The sequence below is a fragment of the Tachysurus vachellii genome, chromosome 13 (genome assembly GCF_030014155.1).
Source record: "Tachysurus vachellii isolate PV-2020 chromosome 13, HZAU_Pvac_v1, whole genome shotgun sequence".
NCBI lineage: Eukaryota > Metazoa > Chordata > Actinopteri > Siluriformes > Bagridae > Tachysurus > Tachysurus vachellii.
This window is the reverse complement of record NC_083472.1, coordinates 11,705,725-11,732,885: the sequence shown is the minus strand read 5'-3', so window position 1 is coordinate 11,732,885 and position 27,161 is coordinate 11,705,725. Positions and strand designations below refer to the sequence as shown.

General features: G+C 37.0%; 1 protein-coding gene across 6 annotated transcripts; it reads right to left on the bottom strand.

The window, feature by feature from the left end:
- Positions 1–268: 268 nt before the first annotated feature.
- On the bottom strand, positions 269–16,252 carry fam149a (family with sequence similarity 149 member A). Of its 6 annotated transcripts, XM_060885124.1 has the most exons (16): positions 16,241–16,252; positions 15,976–16,060; positions 12,136–12,228; positions 11,843–11,975; positions 10,477–10,619; positions 9,658–9,780; positions 7,863–8,021; positions 6,960–7,144; positions 6,364–6,512; positions 6,173–6,267; positions 5,540–5,707; positions 5,066–5,189; positions 4,692–4,811; positions 3,325–3,421; positions 2,689–2,847; positions 271–603 (listed from the first exon to the last, which is right to left on the bottom strand). In XM_060885124.1, exons 2-16 carry the CDS (start codon positions 16,023–16,025, stop codon positions 527–529), a joined length of 1,875 nt encoding a protein of 624 aa, XP_060741107.1. In that variant the 5' UTR covers positions 16,026–16,060; positions 16,241–16,252; the 3' UTR covers positions 271–526. The 6 variants fall into 6 exon arrangements, 5 of the variants coding, with proteins under 5 accessions (XP_060741108.1, XP_060741107.1, XP_060741106.1 ...); XM_060885123.1 differs by lacking the exon at positions 16,241–16,252 and having other exon boundaries at positions 15,976–16,201; XM_060885125.1 differs by lacking the exons at positions 7,863–8,021; positions 16,241–16,252 and having other exon boundaries at positions 269–603; positions 15,976–16,201.
- Positions 16,253–27,161: the final 10,909 nt, after the last annotated feature.

The following is a 27,161-nucleotide window of genomic DNA, read 5'->3' as shown; positions in this document are numbered from 1 at the left end:
CCTTGGCCCTGAGCAAGGCCCTTAATCCTCAATTGCTTAGCTGTATAAATTAAATAAAAATGTAAGTCATTCTGTATAAGCGCATCTGCCACATACCATGAATGTATATGGCTAAGTATATAATAATAAACTAAGAGAGTAATTCAGATATCTCTGGGTACATCTACATACAATAATCTGCTCCACAGCTACAATAAAAATAGATTTATTGCACTACATATCATACATTAATTTTCATGTATACATTGACTTGGCATTTAACACAGGCATGTAATTCCTTATACAAAATAATTGAAAACATAAATGATCACCCATATGTTAATTTGAAATTTTATCAGCATAATTTCTAATATCTGTGCATTTCCTATTTTATATAAAATTACCGTGCAAGTGGCCATGTAACAGCATGTTCTTTTAGTGCAAGTAAAATATACACTGTAAAGCACAAAAGTATTTTGTTCTTCCACACTATCAGTCATTGATAGGATGCACTCTTTGCCGTGTCCTTCAGCAGGGTAAACAGTCTTTAACTGGGTTGTGGCATTACCACATGAAACTTCTTCTTCCCATGTATCGGAAACCGACTCAGTGCCTTCCGCGCACCTGAGGAATGTTAAGACAAAATTTGTTATTTGTTTACTGATGAATCAAACATTCATTCAATGCTCTCGGTTTATGTGCGTTTGTCCTTGAGCTCTCCTCATTACGAACATTAATTATTCCCAGAAACTCACAAACAAAGCAATATTTCATCTCATGCATTATTCTAAAAAGGTTTCTTATACTTAAAAGGCCCTCTTGCATTTTTGATTACTTATGATTTAGGTGGAAAGAATACACACTGTATAAATTATATCTTTGGAGATTAAAATTCAATCCTGTTCACTTCTTGCATGAGCTAGTTTGAGCTAAAACATTTACTATCAGGATCACAAGAGACATGTCACCTTAGATTTAATAGGATTAACTAGCATAATAGTGTGATACATGCCTCTGTTGTCCAGCATATTGAACTGGAAGTGAGGCTCTGACTATGAGGTTGCAGAATATCAGCCACAATTTGAGGGATAAGTGATAAAGTAAGTTTTAAGTGATAAAAATCAATATACCTAGATTAAGAAATAAATATGCTTAATTAATGTGGTTCACGGGGGCATGGTGGCTTAGTGGTTAGCACGTTCGCCTCACACCTCCAGGGTAGGGGTTCGATTCCCGCCTCCACCTTGTGTGTGTGGAGTTTGCATGTTCTCCCCGTGCCTCGGGGGTTTCCTCCGGGTACTCCGGTTTCCTCCCCCCGGTCCAAAGACATGCATGGTAGGTTGATTGGCATCTCTGGAAAATTGTCCGTAGTGTGTGATTGCGTGAGTGAATGAGTGTGTGTGCCCTGCGATGGGTTGGCACTCCGTCCAGGGTGTATCCTGCTTTGATGCCCGATGACGCCTGAGATAGGCACAGGCTCCCCGTGACCCGAGGTAGTTCGGATAAGCGGTAGAAGATGAATGAATGAATGAATAATGTGGTTCATTTCCTGCTACAATGTGAAAACTTCCTGTATTTCAAGTGGCCCCACATATCTGCTAAGCCATCAAGGGTTTCATAAAGTGGAGATGAGACCTTGCATGAGCTCGCTTGAGAAAGTGTTGAATGTTGACTGCTGATTAGTGACATTGGCATTTTGAGGACTTCTTTAACCAAATAAATAGGTGTTTTTGAGTCCATCTCATGGATTAAGGTTAAAAAACTTAAAAACTTTTTCAATTTAAAAAACTTTTGTACTGTCAAAAAGCAAATACAGCCAGATGTTCTGAGAAGGCTTGGATTGTTATGTTACATATCTTCAGTGTTGCATATCGATCTAGCCTTTAGTCTTTAATTCACACTTAAATGGTTAGCTATGAAGCAACTGGGAGAAAAATCAGCACTTCCTAGTCTGATCCCAAGAATGTGCTCCCCTTAAAAATAATGGGGTGTTTCTTTTAGGTTAGGGTTAAAGACATTGCTGCTAATGGTGAACCATTTAAAGAGATAGACTGAGAGAATACAAAAGGATTGTATTCACAGCAGGAATGCTTTACTCTCTTTTCCGGGGCTTTGGTGATAAAAATAAAGATCACGTAAGGCTTTCTGTTCTCCAGTAAATCTACATCTCTATCCAAGCTTACTGAAGGTGAGTGAATGAATAAATCAGGTTGATCCACAGGGTTGCTGGACACACTATCTACAGTATAATAACATAAGAAAGCAATCTGGCAAAGCCTTGGAGTTAAGCAGCTGCTTCAAAGAATCAAAAAGGTCCCAGATAACTTGGTTCAGGTTCCTTAAAAAAAGGATGCCCCTGATCAGCTCCTGCTATAGCTGTATTAGGCATGTCACACAGGACGGACAGAGCAGAACATGACCCAGTACCCACTGGTGAGAATATATCTCATGGCATTAGGAACATCTGGGGAACTCCCAGGAGGAAAAGGAGCTGAAATCTGTGAGTCTGGGCTGAGCTTCTCAGGCTTTTTGCATGGCAACACCCAGAAATTTATCCTGACCATCTGTAATTATAGTCCATTTACATATGAAATGCAGACTGGTGCATTATAAAGCCAGAAACCAAACCATCAATGTAAAAATATGTGTTCCTTAACCATAAATAATAATCCATTCATTTCCAATGAATTATCATTGCTGTGTATTTACCTATTGATCCAAGGACAGTAATGTTCCCCCCCTCCCCATCAGAAGAAGACAGAAGATGTGTGCGTCTCTTTGGTGTTGCAACACAGTCAGAAAAACTGTTTGCTGTAGAAGAGGAGATGCCCATGCTGAAGCCTGTTACACCCATAGGTGTTCCTTCACCTAAGATACAAATTCAACATACAATTTAATAACGCTTCAGACAAACAAAACTCAGATCATAATGACTAATTAGACGACTATTCTAACAAACATTTAAACTTTCAATAGTTATTCATGAATTATAATGTTAGGCTGTGCGTGGATTTGGGTCGTCATGAACTATTACAAAATAACCATCTTGTTATTACACGATGAATGTATTACATACAACTTCCAATTCTATCGGTGAGCAAAAGGAAGAGTCTTAAAGTCTACTCTATAATCTCATATTCATCTTTTGATTTAAAACTTAGATTTCTTCGAAGTACAGAGTATAATAAAGAACTGGACTTGCCATCCCATTACTATTGGAGAGGACTGTATATAATATTAAGGATCATACACAATATTATGTAATGCAATATTAAGGATCATAAACAAAAAATGATAATTGTGTGTAACAATAATACACATGTAGCCTTACTCACACTCAGTTACCTGTTTTGGAAAAGTTCCCAGTGAAAAGGTTTCTCCCTGTCCTCATACTAAAGGCAAAATCCATGGCTGTGTAAGAGCTTTTCATGGGTGTGTCCGACTGCAGAACGTAACCAGACATAAATTACATTATCATCTTACCATTCATATACTGTAGATTGTTTATACAGTAGTACTGTACTGAACAACTAATGCAACGCTAGATGGATCTGGTGTTTACAGTTCAGTGAACACTTACACTGCTGAAATTATAAAAACCCTACAACACCTGCTATAGCATTCTTATCTTTCGCGCTCTCTTTAGACAGTTGACAGCAGTTGCAAGCCTGTTATAGTTGTGCATTGTGAATAATTGAAAAAGAGACACTTTACTGCTTTTTAAAAATACTCTAAATGGCCAATACATCAATGGTCCAGTTCATCCCCAAGTTGTTCAGTGGGGTTGAGGTCGAGATCACTGCAGGCAGGTTTTGTGCATGTTCTTCCTATCCAACCTTCCTATCCAAACCATTGTCAGGCTGGTATAAGTTGGACCCCTTAATTCCAGTAAAGGGAAATTGTAATGCTACAGAATACAAAGGCGTTCTATAATACATAATTGTGATCTTCCTACTTTGAGGCAAGAGTCTAGGTCTGCATACCAGCAGGTCTCATAAAACACTGCGTTCAGAATTCTAAGTTCAATTTATCAAAAATCATTGTAATACTGCCTTAAAATAAACCTTTTGCCAAATCCTATTCCAATCATATTCTAGGTAGCAAAGGAGAGTCAAAGTCCCTGATTTTGATTTATGTGAAGAAAGCAGAGCTGAGCTCCAGCACTCCGGCAATTTTACGTATAAGTTGTTTTTTTCTTTTTTGCCATGTTTCACTCTATTTGAACCAAGGGTCACTACAAGAATGGAATGACACTACCAGCCTGAGCGCAGAGACTGCACTCAGCCTGGTCACTACAGTCACCACCAGCCTGAGCGCAATCCAAATAAATACTTCTAAGAGATTTTACAGCAACATAACAGACAAAACTCAGATCATAATGACTAATTAGACATCTATTCTAACAAACATTTAAACTTTCAATAGTTATTCATGAATTATAATGTTAGGATGTGTGTGGATTTGGGTCGTCATGAACTATTACAAAATAACCATCTTGTTATTACATGATGAATGTAGTATTGAGCACAATCCAAATAAATACTTTTAAGAAATTTTAGAGCAACATGTCAAACAGTGCTCTCTGCTACCATCACCATCTGAGCAAATTTTGAACAAACAAAGTTCCTCAGTCTAGTTCAGTTTATAAAATATGCTAAAAGGTGTGAAAGTTGTTTGGGTTGCTCATGATGGCCCTTAAGAATGACTCTTACTCTGAACGTATGGTTGGTGTTGGGGCGAGATAGTGACTCCAGCAGTAGAGTAGGCTCTTTCAGTGGTGGAAGGCTGGACACTGGGTGCACTGCACCACCTCTTATGATCCGACCCCTGAGCTAGAAAACATGAGTGTCATATCACACTTCAAGCCATTTCTTATAATTACTAAGCATGTAACTATACATTTGTCCTAAAAGCAAAACATACATGCAAAATTAATCATATATAGTAATGACGCATCCTAACTAAATACAATGCATGCAAATTTGTTCTGTGTGCAATATTAATGCATACAGTAAATGGGAGATGTTACAGCGTTAAAAAATCTAGCAAGCAATTGGATCAGGCCAGTCCTGTTAATGTATGTTACCTGTGTATGTCTCATAACAGGAATATTATCTTGCTCTACAGAGTCAGAAGAATGGATGAGAGGAAGTCTGTGGTTCTGAACTGCACTCACAGGTGGCGTGAGCAGGTCCTCAGTGACGGTGGATCTGCAGAACAAACACACAGCTGCCAATTAGCCAAGACATTAGCTGCCAACCTTTGTCTGTGATTAAAGAGACCCTGAGAAGACTCTCTACAGTGTAACTCCTACTGCTGTTACATTGTTCTACAGTTACACTATGCATGAATTTGGCTTCTGACATGAAAAAGTTTTAACCACACAGACAAAAAAAATGGAAAAAAAAACCAGAAAGCTTAAATAGACACATATCTGCTACAGGAAACTGTTTTTCTTTGGTAACTTTAGCTCCCACCTAGCTCGCTATCTTAGGTGTTGTTTAGTATCATCTGGTTTCGTAAGACCGTATAAGTGGGTAAATCTGAGAGTATGACTAACAGTCTAGTTCCTCGCAGTGAGCTTTGTCCTTGGAAATTGTGACGCAGAAGAGCTCTGCCACTGATCCTGGGCAGAATCCGCTGGCCAGAGGGTTTGTGGGAGTGTGTGCTTATTCCAGTTGGGGCCTTTAGAGTGGTTAGTGTGGTGCTTCCGTCATCTGAGTCACACCTGAGTAACGGAATCAACACAATGCAAAAATAACTAAAATATGTTTGCAAAATTGGTAAATACGTAATAGATGAATGGAATAGATTTGGTAGCCTAAATCTGAACCCCTTTAACTAAATCAAATATAATAATTTAACTTTTTACTACCGTTTATACACATCATGATAACTGAGTGCAGCTAGATATTAAGTGTGATATACCAGCTAGTAAAATGAAATTAGAGCTGCAATGATGTTTCCTGATGTTTCATGAATAAAGTATATGTATGTCATAGAAATAATGTAGTACTGTACATATTATTAGGTAATATGCACCATACAATTGCATTTGTTTAAATCTTTTATGACTATGCTCATTTTGTAAAGTCAGAGTTATACAGAAGAGCACTGTTCAAATATTATTATACAGTAGTTTGGTTTTGATAGTGCTGCAGTGATTTTGTGTGAGATTTTGTGACAAACTTACAATGACCTTTCGCCAAATCCTTGCTGTCTCTGCTGCAAAGGCTTTGCTTGGATTGTCATAACACCGTTCAAATTGGACTTAAAGACATTTGAGTCCTAAAATGAAAAGAGTGGATTTATAAGTGCAGAACCGCACTGCTCACATGACAGCATTCTGTATTTGTGTCCTATGTTTTTATTGGAGGTTTTTACCTGCCCATTATAGGTGTTTGGCCATAGTAACATGCTCCTGCTATTAGGGCCTTTGCTATGAGAAATGTGACTTCCCCTTGAAGGAAGATGTGACGAAGGTTCACAAAAAATTTGACTTGAGCTCTCCAGTGTCCATCTCTTTGTTGCGCCTTTCATTCATACCAAAACGAAATAATGAAGTACTAGCAAATTAGTAATTTTAAAAAACTAAAAATAAATCAAATAAATAATTAAAAAATATATTCAGCACAGATCCAAAGAAGTTCAAACAGACTGCTATATGTAAAATTCACTTTGTGTGCACACATTACATCACTCAAGATCACTTGATCCTCTATATAATACTCTTGTTACACGGAGCCTTTGTAAATATTTAATCATCAGCATAGTTGTCTTTAATTCTAAATAAATGACGCTTTTTTCCTTTCTTTCTGCTTGGAGTGTTTCTTCTATTATTTTATCTTGGTACCAAATTAAGGCTGAATTAAGGATTGGTTTTGCAGTGCTTCCTAAAATTAATGAAAACAAAGTGAATGAAGTACTGGCATACAAATGCGAACATCTCTGTCAGTGTGAATTAGAATTAGAAAACCCACCAGAATGTTGCTTCGTCCAGTGTTTGCGTAACAGCTCTTCCAGGAAGCTCACTACCTCCCGCCATACGTCATCAAACAACTCGTCACCCACGGCATCACGGATGCAGGCGTTGGGGGACAGACGCGGTACACCATCCCAGGAGGTAACAGCTGAGGTCATCTTATGATCCATTCCCTCGTTGTCCCTAACACAAAAGAACCATACAACACTCCTCATTTACATTTACAGCATTTGGCAGACACGCTTATCCAGAGCAACTTACATTATCTCATTTTTATACAGCTGAGCAACTGAGGGTTAAGGGCCTTGCTCAGGGGGCCAACAGTGGCAGCTTGGTGGACCTGGGATCAAACTCACAACCTTCCGATTGGTAGCCCAACACCTTAACCACTAGGCTACCATATGCCCACCCTCTTCATCCTCAATGTCTAACACACAATACGTTTTTATGCAATATTTAAAATTTGGTTCAGATTGTATCATTTATTGGATATAATCATTGTTACAATTCCAATATCTTTAACTGCACAGACACCTGTCACCATTTTAGGTAGTTCTAATTGTTAAAAATCCAAAGAAACCATCAGAAAGCCTTTTTAAAAAATTTATGTGCCTGAATTTTATGTAAATATATAAATAAATTAAAAAAACAAAAAAATAAATTAATTAAAAAGAAAAGAGAGAGAGAGAGAGAGAGAGAGAGAGAGAGAGAGAGAGAGAGAGAGAGAGAAAGCTCAGTGAAGAATCCTTGACCCAAGAACCTTATATATATATATATATATATATATATATTTAAGAAAATAATATGAATATGATTTTACTTTAGGAAATCTCTCTCATTCTACACATCGCACAGTGAGTGCTTAAAAAAAGGCATACATAAAGACTTCCGTTTTGCTTACGTTTCTCTCCTATCATAAGCTAGAAACTCTTCTATCCTGCCCTCTAACTCGTAGATCTCCTCTTCTTGTGGGATTAGAGAGCATGATAGTTCAGAAATAGTCAACCCGGAGTAGTCAGACCAGGATCCTGGAGCGAGTCTGTGTCCCTCCACACAGAGCCTAGAGAGAGAGAGAGTGAGAGAGAGAGAATAACTAGGCCAGACTGATAAATGCAGCACTTATGGGCATTTTTATTGCAATTTCATCCCATTACTCCACAAAACACCGAATTTTTTAATCAGATGTGGAGCTTTCTGCTAGAGGGCTGGTATGTGGCAGTGCTGGTAAAATAAAAACATGGTTTATGCTGTACATTCAGTCAGTTGATTCTAGAGATGGAGACAACAGCCATAAAAACAATCAATAGCCTGAATCTGTGCATTAGGGCTAACACATTAGAGCACTGAAATGAAAAATGAAAAGCAAAACAGAGAAGTAAAGCATCTTTTCAAAAGTTTACTAAGAAAAAAAAAAACATATATGGCAACAGCTAAAGGCATGCAATGGTAAAGAATAAATACAATTGGTGGTATTTACAGTAGGTTAGTCTGACAGCTGGGGCCCATGAGCATATTACTTTTGTGTTCATGTAAATGGTGGCAAATAAACAGATCATCAGTTAAAAATTCACTTGAATTTGTGATAAAGTGTTACCCCATTATAAACCTTTGTGTTGACCCCAGTCTCAACACATGTAAACTACATGATGAAAAACTGGAGCAACTGGAATAAATTCAACCTACTGTAAAAGCAGACCCTTAATGACTTTATTGCTAGTTCTGAGATAATTACAACACAATACATTTAACTAGCAGAAATGATAGTAAAATTCTCAATTTGTAGAAATAAATAAAAAAAACAAAAAGCTGAATGTAGAACTTTAGATCACAAGAAGTCTGTGGTAAACTCTCCAAGCATGGAAACGTCTAGGCTGTGTTCTTAATCTGGTCATTCCCCGCTCTGCAGCACGCGCCAGCCTTACCCATCTGTCTTATCTGTCTGCTTGTGGCCTTGAGCCTACCGGAGCCAGCCATCATTACTCTCTGCTATCAGAATCTCCCAGAGAGCCAGTCATCACTCTCATTCACTTAAACACAGAACGTCATTCCCCACTGCGACTCTAATGGCCTTCGATACTGGAACCGAATACCAGTCAATTAGCACAGTGCCATTTAAAATGTACTGCTTGACCACAAGTTGTGGTCAACATAAAAATTCATCACAAGAAACATTATATTTGGCTTATTTTCCATAATAAACATTAATAAATTAGCTTTATCCAGAAAAATTTTGCAAATTCAGCACATTTTGCAAATTCAGCTCTTACCACCACAGCATGACTTCAGTTACTGGTTAGGGAACCAACCTTGACACTGAGGGGTTAACGCTCAGTGCTGATCCCAAGCTCAGATAAAATGGGAGGCATAAAACCTGTACCAACATTAAATATTCGGGGTTATGGTGGATCCAGAGCCTGCCACACACCCATTCACACTATCCATCCATCCATCCATCCATCCATCCATCCATCCATCCATCCATTCACAGCTAGGAGCAATTTAGACTAGCCATTTAAACTGCCATCAAGTTCTTAGTAGCTGGAAACTTCAAAGCATCAAAACTATTAAAAAAAAACTAACATATTAGAAAAATCACATTTAATGGACTTGGTGAAGAGGTATGCTGTCAGCAAACATGTTGTCTTTCACATTCAACAGTCTAGTGTGTATGGACTGGTAGATAAGTGAGAGCTTACTCGCTGTGGTTGTGTCTTGTATCCAGGTATGGAGGAGACACTGCCATCCTAGTGCTAGTGGGTCTCAAGTGCACATACTGAATTCCCTCTTGCTTTGGAGGCTCCAACTGATTTCCTAAAATCCTGCAGAAAAAACAAATGCAGTTTGTTTAATTAGCCTTTGTTTTTTTGTTTTTTTTTATTCTTAGGTTCGTGTACACGCACTGCTTCATTCAATGGCTCATCTATAAACATCTAATGGCTTTACAGCATTATATATTGGACAGTGGGAAGAAACCAGGAGGAAAACTCACATGGACATGCAAAAAAAAACTCACACAGACAACAGAGCTCAGAATCAAACCCAACATTTAGGTTGTGTCACATAACCATTTCTGTGCTGATTTGAAAGAATGTTTGAGTTCATTATACTCTAGACTATAGACAGGGCTGAACACTTTTGGGTGTGCATTCAGGTTTTGGGTTCAATCAGAATTTATTATTACCGTTAATCCAACCTAGGAAATTAATTCTTTTTTTTTTTTTTCAAATCAGATGAATTGTTCTTGTTTGCAGTTTAATTTCAGCATTCGCAATTTTGTTCGCATTTATTTTAAGTATACTTTATGGGTATCAGTTTACTATTTATTATTTATAGTATCATTAATCAGTGTGTAATGTTTATTTCAATCAAGTGTTATGATCTCTTTAGGGGTGCCAATAATTCTGGAGTTAACAGTATTTCTCCCACGTAGGGTTATACCAACACAACAGTAGTCAGGTTCCAAAGACAGAAAGACACAAGCACATACAGGTGCTGAGGTTCTGAGGTGTGTGTACCTGAGGTGAGGGGAGTGTGTGTTCCACTCCTCACACTCCTTGCGCAGAGACTCTGATTTACTGCACACTTTACCTTCATACAGCAGTTCATCCAGGGCACTAAAGAGCTGTCGTACATGCTGAGTATTCTCACGGTCGAACTCCTGCATGCAAATTGCAGAATATAACAAACACACACCTTCAACGTCAGTTCATTTACAATGTATATTCAAACTCCCCACACAAAATGATTTCTTCAGCTGAGAATATTGTTAACACCAGCATCCAAATCCAAATCCATGCTGTCTTCTACTTCAAAACTGCATGTATTTTTCTTGGCAAAGACAATCGCATAAAATTGTACTGGCATGTGTTCTATGTTTAAGAAACAACTCTGCCTTTCAGTGATGCATTTATGACTAAAAGTCCTTTCATGAGTAAAATCCTTTTGTGCCTATGATTTTAGTGGCTGTGTTAATAATAATCTTGTCAATTATCTAGAATAGCTGTATGCATGAATGCTCTTAACTATTAGACAAATCATTTACTTTGCTCCTGACATGAATAGTCGAGCCCATAAGTATGTGGACAGTGAAATAAAGCAATGAAGATATGACTGAAGTGCAAAGAAAAAAAAATTGAACAAAAATATCAGTCCTTCGAGGACTTTGCAGGCATGAACACAAAATCATATAAACTCCGGAATACTCTGAGAAGCTTGTAATGTTTCAGTATTACCTCAAATTTTCCACACGTTTGGGTCAAGGCATGTTATGTGATATTGCAACGGTATTTTTATTCACTGCTCGTAGTTTGAAGAAGTGAAGATCGTGTGGAAAAATTGTATTTCCTTTATGAATTTCTGCCTTATTGTTTTATTTAAAAAAATTTCAAAAATAATTGGACTAACTTTCACTGTTTAAAACATAAGGGTTGTTTTCTTAAACAATCCCATGTCTTACATCCCAACGTCTGTGTTTCAGTCACATCTCAATTGCTTCATTTCAAATTCACCTTGGTAGTGTACACCAAACTTGTGTACCAAAAAAAGGCACAATCACAAAAAATTGCATCGCTGTGCAAATACTTATGAACATGACAGTATATCCAGCTAATAACGCAATCAACTATGTAGCTGATATATGACCGAATCAAAACTAGGTTATATTTTAGACCAGCCTTTTATTAGTGTGCGTTTAATATTCATCGACTTTGAAACAAATGTCAAGCATATTAGCCTTTATATCAAAATGATGATGCTGGAACTGAGTGCAGATCGGAGCTGAAGAGTTGATGAAGAGTTGTTTATCCTTTTAGGTTGCTTACAGATTCACATACTAAACAGTGCTGTGATATACTGAGCAACAAATGCAATCAACATTCTTACATCGTGTCTCCAGGAGTAGATAGAGCTGTGTTCAGTGGAGAAGCCTGTGGCATAGCCAGCGCTGCGTGAACATGTTGTGAGAAGGCTCATTGGGCTACAGTCACCAGTGCAGCTCTGAGAACACACTGAGCCACTGAAACAACAGGGTCATAAACGGCCTAATTACAGCACTGCTTGCTAGATGATATTCATTTGGGCATGAAGCTAAAACGGTTCTATGCTAGAAACATATACGTCTTCTTCTCTGGTGAAATCTGAGAGAATGTAAGTCTATTTAGGCGTGAACAAATTACCTTTGGTCATTCGATAGGCCTCTGTTAGCACTTCTGGTGAGTTGGACAGGGTCTGAACAACTGTTTTTGTTTGGTTCACGGAGAAGCTTTTTTCTAAAGCATAAAACAAAGAAACACAGGTTTATATCTAATTATTAAAGTTAGGCATTGCTGTGGCATATAAATGTTATGCCATGAATTTGAATGGGTTCCAGTGTTCTGCTCCAAGTTTTCACTCAGCTGATTATTGTAACATGAATTATTCAGATATAAGAACAAAATACAAAATGCTGACATGCGAGACATTGGAGTGTCACATGTTTCACTATGACATGTGGCTGCCAGTGAAACACATGGCTCTACTGTTGTCTTCTGATGTAGAAAAACATAAATGTTAGCTTTTAGTATTCGGAAATATTCTTTAATCTGAAATAACAAATTGTAAAAATCTAAAATGTAATGGCAATCTCAAAGGAATCTCTAAAGCATTCTGAGAAACGATTGTTTTTTTTTTATTTACTTAAACAAAGAATTTATGAAAAATGATTTCCCCAGCTTTCCACAACTGAAGGTGCTCTGAAATTCCATAAATGCACCAACTTACCCAATAACAATGAGCCCAAAGTCCCTGCCGGACTGCTTTGTCCTGTAGCAGTCTGTGTAAACGTGAATGGGCAGAGAGCATAAACTGGGTACTGAAGAAGAATACCCAAACCTACCGAATGATGCACTCATGGATGCCAGTCAGTATAATGCCAGGGGAGAGAATGCATTTACAGGCAGCATCCTCACCTGTCCATCCACAGTCTGAAGGAGGATCCGTTTACCTGTCTGCTCTCTCAACTTGAAAAGGTCAAAGCAAACCCTAGGGTTAAAGTCTCATCCTTCTCAGAAATGTGTCTTTGCCCTGCTGTGCTGTCTCTCTCTCAAGTTCCTTTCTCTTGTGCCCGAGTCTTTACACGTGTCATCTGTTGTCCATTAGCAAACAAAGCTCTTGCTTGCTACTCTCAGTGCTACTCTTCTGTACCAGGTACTCAGCTGAACCAGGTTTAAATAACTTGATGATGATGACTTTGTGGTTCGTTGGGAGTTTTCACCTGTCCACACTTTTACCCTCTCTCCCTCCCTCCCTCCCTCCCTCTCGATCTGCCCTTCCTCCCTCTCTCCTGCCCTCCTTCTTTTTGTATTTGCATCCCTGCATGACCCTAATGCAGTTCAACAAAATGCAGATATGTGGCCTCTATTTCATTATTATTTCACCCGATACTCCTAGACAAAAATAGCTTGAAAATGTTTTTTTCCCCTTCAGTGTTTACCCATTTTAGATCATTTAGTAATCTAATGGAACCGTTATACAAATTACTGAATGTAGTTTTCCTACACAACAATTATATGAAAAACCATTAAAGGTTTTTGGTTTGTGCCTGTGCAAGACCCTTAAAACGGTCCACTTTAGAAAGCTACTATACAAAGATCCCATGAGAAAACATTTTTTCTTATTGTCTAACGATGACAAAAAGCATTGGGAACCAAACACTGGCTGATTGCTCACAACCTATAAAATTCTGCTGAACTTTCACGCTAAACCACAACACAGAAGCAACATGGCAGCCAAGAAAGTGTGAAAAGAAAACTAATTAGCAGTCAAGTTCAGGCTTTAGCGGGTGATGGAGGCTGAAGAGTAACCTTTGGTACTGGTGAAAGATCATGTTTCCCCTAGAGAGCAAACAGCAAACAATTTCAGCAGTTTGCTTGCCAGGCCTTAATGAAACATGCATGACCTTCATGAAAGCCACAAGAGGCAGCTGACTGATGTGAATTCAGTTTATCATCAGCCTTTTACTACCAAAAACAAAGGTGCTGTGATTGAACAGAACAGATATGTTGTAAATTCTCGGCTCATTTTCAGAGACTCGGGTTTAACATGACTGAAAGAATGCAAACGAGCTAATTTGGGTTCTTTCTGTTGGTGCATTGTGGGACATTCTGTATAGTAACTTTGACTGTTTCATTGTGGGTCATTCTGGCTCAAACATATTGGGTAAAAATGTACTACCACTAGATCATCAATATAGCACTAATCTTACCTTCACATACCTGTACCATTTGTACCAATAAATAAATGAGTAGAATTAGACAATTATATGTATACATTTGATCAAAAATGCCCTATATTTAACCATCCACCATTCTGATTAAATCAAAGCACAACCAGACACATTTTTCACCAGAGCTGTGTCACTCATTACCCTTGGGTTTTTAGCCTGAAATTACCACTCTGGATAATTCATTTATCATCACCATTTTGCATAATTTAGCATCACTTAAAAACAAAATATACCAATTGTCACTGTATAAATGGACAATCATCCATGCTGGGCCGCTGAGCAAGCCCCTTAACTGATCTGCTGTATAAAATGAGATAAATGTAAGTTGCTCTATATAACAGCATTTGCCAAATTCCGTAAACGTATATACACACACTTCTGACATATAGAAACATATATAATCAAAAGTATGTGGATACAACAGCACACTTATGTGGACCTTTAGGAAACTGTTGCCACAATTTTCTAATGTCTTTCTTTACCATACTATTACAATTTCCCTTCACTGGAACAAAGTGGCCCACAGCTGTTCCAGCATGAAAATACCCCTGTGCACAAAGCCAAGCTACAAGACTTGATTTAATCTGAGTTGATGTGGAAGAACTTGAGTGCCGTGCACAAAATCCTGAACTCAACCCCACTTAACACCGTCTGTGCACCAGGCCACCTCTCCTGGCAGAAATGCCTGGTCTCACTAATGATCTAGTTGCAGAATGTGCCAAAATCCTCACAATAATGTGGAGGCTGTTAAATACAGCAAAAACAGGGACTAGATCTGGAATGGGATGTTCAACAAGCACATAAAAGTGTAATGGGTGTAATGTTCAGGCCTTCAGATCATTTTAACTATATAGTGTATTTGCATCTTTATTCCATTACTCATTTTCTTAAATTTACCATTAAATTATACAGTAAAATACGGCTTACTTTAGATAAGGTTTATTCCTCTATCTATTCCTTGTACCACATATTCAAGTCAAGTAGCTTATATTATATGTAAAAGTAATACTTGTGTATGCAACAAAATAGGCAACAAAACTGCAACTGAGTCTAAGCATTTATGCAAATTGGCTTTATGCAAATTGGCTTATGTAATATTTTAATTATTTGAGCACTGACTTCACCTCGCTTCTTTATTTAGTTTTTTTTAGTTGTTAAAAATGAGCAACTCTGATTTTTCAGATATGATCATGAACTCCTAATAAAATGTACATGAGATTAGTGCTATGAAGTGTTTGATTTTATAAAAGATTTAAATAAATATTTATTATTTACATATCCTTGATTAGATTTTTTGCTTAAAGAAGCAGTCTTATGAAAAGACATGCATATTCTTCATCTTCGACTTAGGAGTTATAGAGAAACAGACAACTGAAACCTGCTGAGGTTTCCAAAGAAAGCCTTAAATTGGACCAGAGGTGAAACCAAATGCTGGTGTAGATGTAGCAATTAGATCTGCTAGGAAAGACAATACGCACATTCACTCATTATCCTTGCATGTGATGTGCAGATCTGCCCAGAAAAAAGTCTTGGCTGGCGCAAATAATTACAATAATTACGACAGTAAGTACAAATTACAATATATTTGTATGCCCTAAATAGTTATATTTACTTCATATTTTACGCCACAAGTCACAAATGTCAACAAGTAGGATTAAAAAAAAACCTTTGGTTCATCAGGGTTCAACAAAAAAAGCACTTAATGCACTTCAACACACCGTCTGTTAAAAAGTGTTTACCCCTTAAATCTAACCTCAGGCTGCTGTCATGGCTCGAGTTCATGGTGTCTGGCTCCTTCCTCATCTTCTTCCTCTTGGAAATGTCCGGCTAAGGAGAAACTGATGCTTTTCAAAGTTAGAGCCGGAAATTGTGGTCAAGGAGCTAAAGCACTGCACTATGATGTGCTTCACTGTCAGTTGCTTTTAAACAGTTCACACATGTAAAGATCTGTGTTCATGAGTCGTATCAGCAGACTCAGATAAAAAAGGTAGCTAAGGACGCTTAAAGTCAAAACTTACCCTCAATGCGTCACTCACTAAGCTCTGTGGAGATGTAAATGCGTGTATCTGATTGGTTCTGTCGGTTTCTGTCGCTTGTCTGTCAAGAAATGTCCCTCCCAACTTTTACAACTCGACATGCACTATTGGCGACCGCGAGAGAATCGGTTCCTTTGAACCACCCAAGTGACTCGTTTTTCGATTTTCGACTCGGAGTAAAAGATCTGTGACCGATTTGGTGTATGAAAGTGAACAAACTGCTATCAGTCTAAAACTTAGAAGCCAAAACAATGCATTTTGTTATCCACAACCGAACTACGAAACAGATAATTATTTAATGGTGAAGTTTACATTATATATTATTATTATTATTATTATTATTATTATTATTATTATTATTATTATTATTATTATTGTTATAGTGATGATGATGATGATGATGATGATGATGATGATGATGATGATTATATACAGAAGTCACTGGCTTGCAACCCCTGTGGCTATATTCACAAAAAGTGCAGTGCAGCTCCTTCTGACCATTCCTGTACTTCTCCCTTAACATTCTCAGAGCAAAAAAAATGCATCAGTAGTGCTCTTTCTGGGCATGAAGCCATACTGCTGCTCACAAATATTCACTTCCTTTCTTAGCCTAGCTTACATTACTCTTTCCCATAGCTTCGTTGTGTTGCTCATAAACTTTATTCCTCTGTAGTTGCTACAACTCCACAATAAAAGATCAGCACTATTCAACAATCCGAGAAGTGAGAACAACCTTCCAGTGCAACGACAAGTGTGGAATAGAGGTGAAGAGGCGAGGGCAGGCAGATTGGAGTGGGTTTAGAAAAGTGTCAGGAGTGTTGTGTGAAAGCAGTGTCAGCAAGAATGAAAGGAAAATTTTACAATACAGTAGTGAGAGCAGCTCTGCTGTTTGAGTTAGAGACTGTAGCAGTGAGGAAAAGACATGAGGCAGAGATGGAGGTAGCAGAGATGAGGATGTTGAGGTTCTCTTTAGGAGTGATGAGGATGGACAGGATCAGGTTGGCTGTTTTGGGGACATGGTCAGAGAGTTTAGATTGAGATGGTTTGGACATGTGCAAAGGAGGGAAAGTGGTTATAGTGGTGGAAGGATGTTGGAGATGGAGCTGCCAGGTAAGAGGTCAAGTGGAAGGCCAAAGAGGAGATATATGGATGTGTTCAAAAAGTATGTGAAGTTAATTGGTGCGAGAGTAGAGGATGCCAAAAACAGGTGATTTGATGTGGTGACCCCTAACGGGAAAAGCCGAAAGTAGAAGATATTAAAAGATATCTTCAATTAAGATTCATTACTTAGGCTCAAATTAGGCTCAAATTCAGCTTGCAATATTCAATACACATGTGCACAATAAAATAAAGAAAAAGAGCAAAAGTGATGTAAGAGTAAGGCATATATAGCAAATACTGCTATAATTTTTTCATGGCATTGTTGCAGGCCTTGGCTTGATGTACTTGTGCATGAGAGCATATCCAGTTGTTAAACACCACCCCTGGTCATTTTTGGTGTTCAGAACAACCATTTTGGCATGAAGTGTCATTGCATTGGTGTACACACCAGTGACCATGCAAAACTGACTTTCATCATACCCATGTACATACAGTATATTGAAAAATACCAGTCTCCTTTAAACTAAGCATGTTCATAGCAAAGCAGATTTGTACAGATATAAAGAATTACATGATGTCTCCACAATTACATTAAATTCAAAAGTCTCAGAGCACTGAATATTTGAAAATGGCATCTAAATTTTGGATACAACCTTCTAATAGTCCATTAATCCAGCTCAGCTGCTGCACGTTGTACCTCAATGTTTCCACCTACTAGCTAGACACAGCAAAACACTTTAGAATTTTTATTCTTCCAGTGCACCATACACTGGAAGGAATATGTGTTACAGCATGTGTTAAATATGACAACAAAGTTCTAAGGGAATTACATCAATAAAATGAGTTGATAAAATGTGTTTACCGTTGCCCAGCTGGTCACAGCACAAATTTCACAAAAAGAAACACCTCAAAGCAAGCTGTGTGTACTGAGCTCCCAACATGTTTTTTTTATGATAAACCAATCAACCAACATCTAATGGTGTGAATGCTGTGATGGTGCAGGCGTTCCCTTATGAAGAACTGCTCAAAATGACATGTAGAATGTGATATAGCACCTTTTAAAAGTCCATTAATGCATCACAACAATTACACCATTTCTGTTCTATCGCAACTAAATATCTCTTCATATTTGCTTTCATTTATGGATTTGTTTTAGATCCCTTTTATTCAAATTACTGATGTAAAAATGACCGAGAAGCATAAAAGTTTAATTGATGTGTGTAATTGGAATAAATAAGAGATAAACACCTAGAACAAGAGACAACAAGAGAATTTTGATCCTTACACAAAATTGCAGCAACTCATAAAGATTATATGATCTGAAGCTGCTCAGTCAAGCTTAATTTCTGTATTACACCACTGATCGTGATTAAAACATGCTAAAGTTTTACAAAGGCATTGAATAATGCAAACAATTCACAATACCTTTTTTCTTGTTACATCTAAACCAAATATAACCCACAATGTGTGATGAAGTCTTCACAAATGAGACCAATGCAGATGAAAATAAAGCTCTTCACTTTTAGCCTACAGTAACTGCTTACAGATTCTGCCTTTCAGCTCCTGTAAGACGATGTGACAACAGCAGCTTCTCTGCCACAGACAGCACATGCTCAAAGTTTACTCATCGCATCCAGACTGTTACGTTATAATGACTATTTTGTTCCAGACTTTTTCTGATCAATGGTTGTGTAAATCTGGATATGGATATTCACTGTGGTTCTTCCACATTAACAGAATGTAGAAAGCACTCAGAAATCTTCTCTCTCACCAGCCAGATATTCTCAACACAAAGTTAAGAACACAACATTATTATATGTGTTATAATATGCTATACAGCATATGGGTGAAATGACTTCCGATTATCTGATTATCTCAGATCTGCATTATGTCCAATAAATATTGTGCATAAATCTGCATTTATTTTGAAGATATAAATGCTTTCAAAATGGGGAGTAACCATGTAAATACGTGTTACAGAAAAGGTACAAAGTTTCATTAATCAATAAAGATTGTTAAACATGTTCTCTTAGATTGTGGTACTCCTGCTGCAAACATGCTGTAATATTTAAAGTAATATCATGCAGTAGGTTTTAATGAGGCCGTATTAAAAATACAAAACTTCCTCTGGCAGAGGTTTAACAGCTTCGAGCTCTCTCCAAGCCAAACCTAGGGTGCAGATTGTCCTAGAAAGACACACACTGTGTTCTTTTTAATTATACAGCTTCATGCTGATTTAGTTTTCAGTTCTTCTCTCATTGAGAGTATACAGCCAGCCTTACTGTCCATTGAGAAAGCCGAGCCAAGATTGATGGTTTAAGGAGAAGAAACCAAGACAGAGAGATAAGCAAGAGGAATGTCATAATCTTCATCAATGTCAATCAGTTCTGTATCAAAAAATACAATCTGAATATATGATACAGTTATAATAGTTTTAGCGTTTAGTTTAGTTTATTTTTAGGTAAATGTGACAGTTTAGTCAACAGTCAATCAATAAAGAAAAGACAGGAGTTGCTTGGGTCTTTTTTTTTTGTAAACAATGCATCATCAGATATAACTAATCATTGCTTCATGAGTCATGTGTACTGTATATTATCCTCTCTGTTTTTTGTGTGCATATATATATCCATAAAATTGAGAATTCTGTTATTATGTGCATCTTTTCTATTATCATTAATCATTTCTATTAGGTCCTCTGACATATGAACATGTATTTGAAGTAGAAGAAATGTCTAAAACTGTCTATAATCTGTATTCTGTGTGTGTGTGTGTGTGTGTGTGTGTGTGTGTGTGTGTGTGTGTGTGTGTGTGTGTGTGTGTGTGTGTGTGGGAACTAAGGTCATAACTTTGCAGGGATTTCCTGCCTGCATGGATACTCAAGAGGCCGATGCATTTTCTGAGAAAGCTGATTTGGAGAAAAGACACTGGATTACAGGATTATTTATTTTATTTACAGCTGCTGGAGACACTGCAAAGGCAAAGCGAAATAAGATTCACTTTGGCCTTATAAGCTGTTATTCAACACTCTGACATTTATTTGTTTATTGATATAATTAACAACCAATAGGTTGAGTTCTCAGGGCTGTCAAGTGTCACGCATTGAGAGTTAAAGTCACTCATTTCGGTATTTTGTTACGCTCTACCGAAACACATCGTATTCCTCACGCAGAAAAAACTTGTCTATGGAACCGGGCAGGAATGTCACTCTTGTCTGTCTTCAGAACGTGAGAGCCCTGAGTTCTTATGGAATTGCTTAGATCAATTATGTGTCAGTAATGTCTGATCTAAACTAAAAATCCACTCATTTAAAGTGATATTTCATTTACTACTGATTGTGATTCTTATTCTATTTGGTGTTTAGTTAAAAACAGCACGACCAAGAAAGTTTGCCTCACATTCATCTGTAGGAGGCTTTACTTACCACTAGGGGGAGCCACAGTATCAAAGATATTAAAACAAAACCTTTGTGCTGTACATGAACCCAAAAACTAGTTTCAACGGTAACTTATTAAATCTAGTTGTCTGACTTTGCTATTTTTTTCTTTTAAAATAACACACAGAAAAAGACCACAAATGCAAACGATTTTCATTCAGCTTGAATTGTTTATACATCATAACACCAAAACAGTTGCGTTTGTGCGTTGGCTTGCTGCCTACATGACTGGGGTGTGAAACACACACAGATGTCCCTCAACACTGTGAACATGAAGTTACTCCTTACACAAATGTGCAACCAGGGTGTGAGTGATTCCTTCATCTGCTAGTCAAATATGTTAGGCATTACACAGGCATTCATTTATTACTACATCAGCTGGGGGCTCAGAAGTGACTGCAGGGTCAGTAGTTGTTCATATTGAGTGGAGAGTAAATCTAATGGATGCCTTGGAAAATGCAATGTTTGCATCTGTCTGTATACTGTACATGATTTCAGGGTATGTGCATTATGTGTTTATTTGTGTATTCATTTCAGCTGACACTGTTATTTCTTACTCAACACTAAAGTTATTAACACAAACGTTTTCTTAAGCAACAAACCAAGAAACAGAAATGCTATTCATATAGAGATAATTATTTAAAAAATAATTTATAGAGAACAAACCACCCTCAATTCATAAAGTTGTATTTACTGTAGCTGGCCATTTGGATTTAAAATAACGCACCATAAAAAATGTGTGGTTTTTATTTAGAATATTTTGTAACACAGAAACAACTATACAAAATCATACTTTTATTTTTCTGGTATTAAAACAAGTGACCAGTATACAATATACACATACAGATATGTCTGTTAGGGCCATTACAGGGAGCTCTTGTGTTTAAGGTGCTTTGGTGCCAAGCTTATTTATGAAAACAGGTATAAATAGAGCACGAAGATAGAGTGTGCTCAGGGTTGTGGGTTAGAAGCTGTGAATCTTGGGAGATGGAGAGATGAGAGATCTGGCGTCGCCTTGGGAGGGCCTGTGTTGAAAGGTCATGTTGAAAGTGATAGGGCCATAATTCAAGCCCCTCATCCAGACATCACCCAGCTCTCTGTTGATGCCACTTTACATCTTTGTTAAACATAGTCAGTAACCATTAGAGGTGTGATTTAATCCAAATGAATGATCTTATTATAATGATTAAATATATCCTTGAATTTGGTGTTTATTATTATTATTATTATTATTATTATTAATTAGTAATTATTATATTAATTATTATTAATTAATTTAGAATAATAATAATAATAATAACAATAATAATAATAATAATTAACAATACTAATAATAATACTAATATTAATAATATTTATTATTATTAATAATAATAATAATAATAATAATAATAATAATAATAAGAAGAAGAAGAAGAAGAAGAAGAAGAAGAAGAAGAATTTAAAAAAATTGTTTGTTTTGCATTGGTGTTTATTTCATGCTTTAGAAGAATAGTTAGTTATAGCAAAAAGGGTTATTTCTGCTTGCAGGTACTGAACACTTATAACCTTCTCTGATATATTCAGTCAGTCTGCTTTGATTTAATGCTGATTACCCAGCCTACCCTTCTGCCTCTGAGCTCTGATTGGTCTGCTGCTGTGCTAATCCCAGACAGCTTATCGTATTTGTAAAACATGAGACAGAAAGAGCTTGTTTGTTCCATTGGCTGGAAGGCTTTGTCTGCTGCTGCATGCTAGAGGATGCTTCTCATAACTGAAAATCAACTCATCTCCCTGCTTGCACTCTAATCTGTGTCAGACCACAGCATCATAGAGCAGTCGACTGGCAATTAGGTCTGTGTGGAAGCTTGGGGGAGCTTTGTCCTCAACTGAAGGTTAAACACAAAGGAGAGAGATTGGCAGTGGCAGGGTGAGAAGGAAAAGACAAGCAGGCATCTCAGATTGGATAGCAAGCAAAAGAGCGCTTGAGGTGACAGACGTGTGTGGGATAGCAGCAGAGGGGCTGATATGATTCCCCATGCACAGAAGATAACCAGAGGGCTTTGGATTTATCACTGACTTTGGGTTTGTGTCAGTTTGTGTGTCACTGTGACAGAACTAACAGCCGTTAATGACATTACACAACCACAATGCCTTCATATGAAGGTAAGTGCAAGTTAAAAGGGTGATTTAAGTCTATAAGTTATTTGATGTTCTATGCTATTTCATTATTTATTATTAACTATTGAATGATTTATTAAATATATATTAATTATTATTATTATGTCTAAATAAAGCATCATAATTTGTATAAGTGAATTGTAATTCTCCACAATTTTCACAAAAACCACAACAATATAATACTACATATCCCAAGATCGTAGACTTGAATAAAAATAAAATAAAATAAAATAAAATTATTAATAGAACTCAATAGGACATACTTATATAGCCTGTTAAATAAATAATGTATGCCTTGTATATAAATTAAAAAAACATTGATTTGAAGTATAAAAATATTAACATACAAATTGGAAAAAAAAGTAAGCATAATCTACACCATTTTCATTAAGATATTCATTAAACAAATAAATAAGTTTATCCTGTCAGCATAGTTTTGCATAAGTCAGCAAACATTGTTGCATAAGTCAGTTGGGACTTTTACATTTGCATATATAAGTTTAACATTTATGTTTCTGGATAAGTTGATTTACATTTCAGAGTGAACATCACTCAAGGATTCTCATTCCTTGAGTCAAATTTAAGCTTACACTGTGTTTATATAAGTACTGTTTAATACTGCATGTGTGAGTCGAATGTAGTCATCAATAAACCAGTTTAGTATAATTATCTGTTGACTGTTAACTTCTGGTGATATGTGAGCTTATTTAATGCTTGACTACTGAATGATGATTTTCTACCAGCATGAGTTAAATTGCTGTAGTGGGTGTATACAGATGAAAAATGTGATTTATTTGGATTTTATTTTTTTGTACACATTATTGGGTTGTAATATCAGGCTTCCTTTCTACAACCAGGCACATTGTGAATTGTTAGATCCTTGCTGTTGCTGATGTCCTCTAAGCTTTTGTGTGCAGGTGAAGCCCACAGTAACCATATACCTTCCCTTTGTTAATCTATCTGAACTGAATAATGGTAGCTGAATAGATAATATAGGCTTGGAATGATCTAATATAAAATGGTCATTCTGTGACCTCTACATTTTATGTTTTGCACTATACATTTATTTAAATTATGATCTGCACCAAATAATCTCCATTAAATTTCACTATTTAGAAACAATTTTTTGATATTGGGCTCCTCTGTGTTTTATCCAACTCCAAAGTGAACCTTTTTCCTGAGCTTAGAGTTGCTTGAATAACATTCCAGTGAATTGCTCACTTACTGTTTTGTCTCATTTACAGAACACAGTGCGAAACAGAGACCTTTTTTGTCACATTGACAAATCCCAGAGAAGGACAAGCAATTAACCTGATTTTTCGCCCCTGCTGTTCTGATAAAAACTGTTCAGTACGCAAAACTATGTTCACTCGGTTGTCTGGATATAATTTATTTTAATTTTCTCTTAATTTTTTGATTACTTTGTGTCTTGAAGACAACGTCATTGTAAAACTAATATATAGCCTGATATATAGTCTGTTCCAGCATTACCAGTTAAGTGACACCATACATTTGTTTGTTTTGTTTTATTCTTAATTATTCATTTGAAATGGAAATACTATATTATGTAGATAAAATAGAGACTATGTACTATGTTGTTTTCCATTGTGCTACTTCCAGGGTTTCCAGTGTGCTATATCACATTGGAGTAAACCTCAGCAATTTGTGCAGTTCCAAAAACATACGAATATGCATTTGATAACTTTGTAATAGGTCAGAAACAGAGTGATGATGTTTGTGTAATTCAATAGCATCCCCGGATACAATTACAAATTCACTTGGTCCAGTTTCCTGTGAACTCTAGAGCTTGGTGTGTCTTTGTGACCATTGTGCAAAAGGAGTATGGACAAATATGACCTGTTTTCCCGGGCCTGTGGCTCCAAAACACACGTTCTTGTCTCCTGTGTCATTGTACTCAAGTAGATTCCAGTTTCGCCCAAGTGGGTGTGTTAGTGGGAAAACATAAAAAAGAATGGCATGGAAGCTACTCTTTAGTGGACAGAGGCTTCTCAGTCCTCAGGTAATCCTATCCTTTAGGGGGTCCCTCAGTGATCAGGAGCAACAGGCCTTCATTGGGTCAGGGTAGGAATGGTTTCCTACACCTCTAATCAGAGATCCTTTTCTTACTGTGAACTCCAAAGAACAATGAATGGAATCCTGTTGGACGTGTTGGGTGATTTGGTTTTGGTTGCCTGTAGACATGATGAAAGTGAACTTTGTTTCATTTCAGAGTGCTGTTTCAGTAGCAACTGAAATCTCAAGGATGTGCTCTATGTATCTGTGTTAGGAACTCAGCGCTGGGGAAAAAAAATTCTTTAAAGGTGAAATTGAAAAAACAAGTTTCAGTGGAATTTTCCCGGACTGTCCTAGAATTCCATGACAAGAAAGAGTATTTCAGTACATGCTGTACTGTGTATGATTGTGCATGTGACAAACAAAATTGTTTATTTGATTTGATTTGATTTGATTTCAGTGCTTAAAAGACAACACAGCACTGTTCAATTTCCTTCTTCAAAGACGGTTGATTTACCAGGTAATTGCTTGTTTTATCAGGTTTGTTGGACCAGTAAATCTACAGTATGCTGGACTAAAACCCTCCAAAATCAATCACCTATGGAATAAACTATTACGTTTTCTGTTAAACTCGGTCAGTTACAGTTACATGTATCTATAATAGTTTTCCATATTTGTGTATCTCAGGCATCATTAAGTGATATTTCTCAGTGGGATAGAGCAAATGTAGGGCATCATACAATAATGATAAAAAGATTCTATACATAGTGCTGGTAGTGCTCTACAATTGGCTATTAGTGTCATGGTGCTATTCACATAATAATCTGATGAGCTGCACACAAATAGTACATTGACAGTGTGTATAATGCTGACCAAAATATCTCAATGTTTTTCCCTTATACAGTATGTATGTGATCTTACATCAGGCTATTAAGTTGGCCTATTTGTCTCTACCAGGTGTTTGTGTACCTCAGCAAATCCTAAAAAAAGAACAAATATTTCCTTTGAACCAGATTAACATGAGTGGCATTCCTGTGATCTTAAAAAGCTGAATAAAGCTTTTGAGCTGGATTCTGAGCACTAAGTAAACATGCTCTGCTTTTGGGAAATAACAATTTATGGTTAACCACTTAAACCCACAGGACCTGTTGGTGGGTGAAACTTACATACCTCGCTCTTGGAACTACATAACATTTCTATAGCATCACTGTAGTTAATGAATAGTTCAAATTAGTTACTAGATACTGTGGAGACTGATGTGTTAAATCTCAGCTTTTCAACCTTATGCTTGAGATTTATGATGATTGATTGTGCAGGTCTTACAAACCCTTAGCATAAACATGTGTGTTTCTAATACCGGCCATTATCCACCATTTAGTTTTCTTATCAGTCGTGTCTAGTCTTCTTATCAACTGTGTCTCTTTGTCTAAGGTGTAATTATGCCCCTCTTTGGTAGTACATGAAGTAGTAAAGGGTTGTAGACAGTTCTGTTAAATTTAGATGTGCAGCTGCATTTATTGCAGAGTGCTCCTTGGTGACATTCTGTGCAGTTTGTATTTAGATGCTGTTCATGGAATTCTAACAAAGCACTTATATTGATTTCATATATCACTATTTGTGTGCACATTCTTCAAAGTGAATTAACATTTAATTACAAATTTTAAATGAAGTTCTTTATGTGTTAAGCCTAATAATATTTAACATAAATTTTTGTGTAGTGTAGTGTCATGTGTAGTGATTATGGCGTTGGACTACCAATCAATGTATGTCGCTCTAAATAAGGGTGTCTGTCAAATACGGTAAATGTAAATTTTGCTTCAGGAAAAACACTATAATGTTAATTCATTCATTCATTCATTTTCTACCGCTTATCCGAACTATTCTCGGGTCACGGGGAGCCTGTGCCTATCTCAGGCGTCATTGGGCATCAAGGCAGGATACACCCTGGACGGAGTGCCAACCCATCGCAGGGCACACACACACACACACACACACACTCATTCACTCACACAATCACACACTACGGACAATTTTCCAGAGATGCCAATCAACCTACCATGCATGTCTTTGGACCGGGGGAGGAAACCGGAGAACCCGGAGGAAACCTATAATGATAATATTAATGCTCAATTTAAGAAGTTTAATGTTTAAAAAAGCCCTCTCATGTACAATACTTATCAAATGTATAAATCTACT

Excerpts from the sequence above, each read along its gene's own strand:
- fam149a (XM_060885124.1), bottom strand. The coding sequence starts at position 16,025 with ATGAGGAAGGAGCCAGACACCATGAACTCGAGCCATGACAGCAGCCTG. Across the intron at positions 8,022-9,657 it reads ACAAGACACAACCACAGCGA|GCTCTGTGTGGAGGGACACA; the intron begins GTAAGCTCTCAC and ends CTCTCTCTCTAG. Across the intron at positions 6,268-6,363 it reads CAAACACCTATAATGGGCAG|GACTCAAATGTCTTTAAGTC; the intron begins GTAAAAACCTCC and ends TTTTCATTTTAG.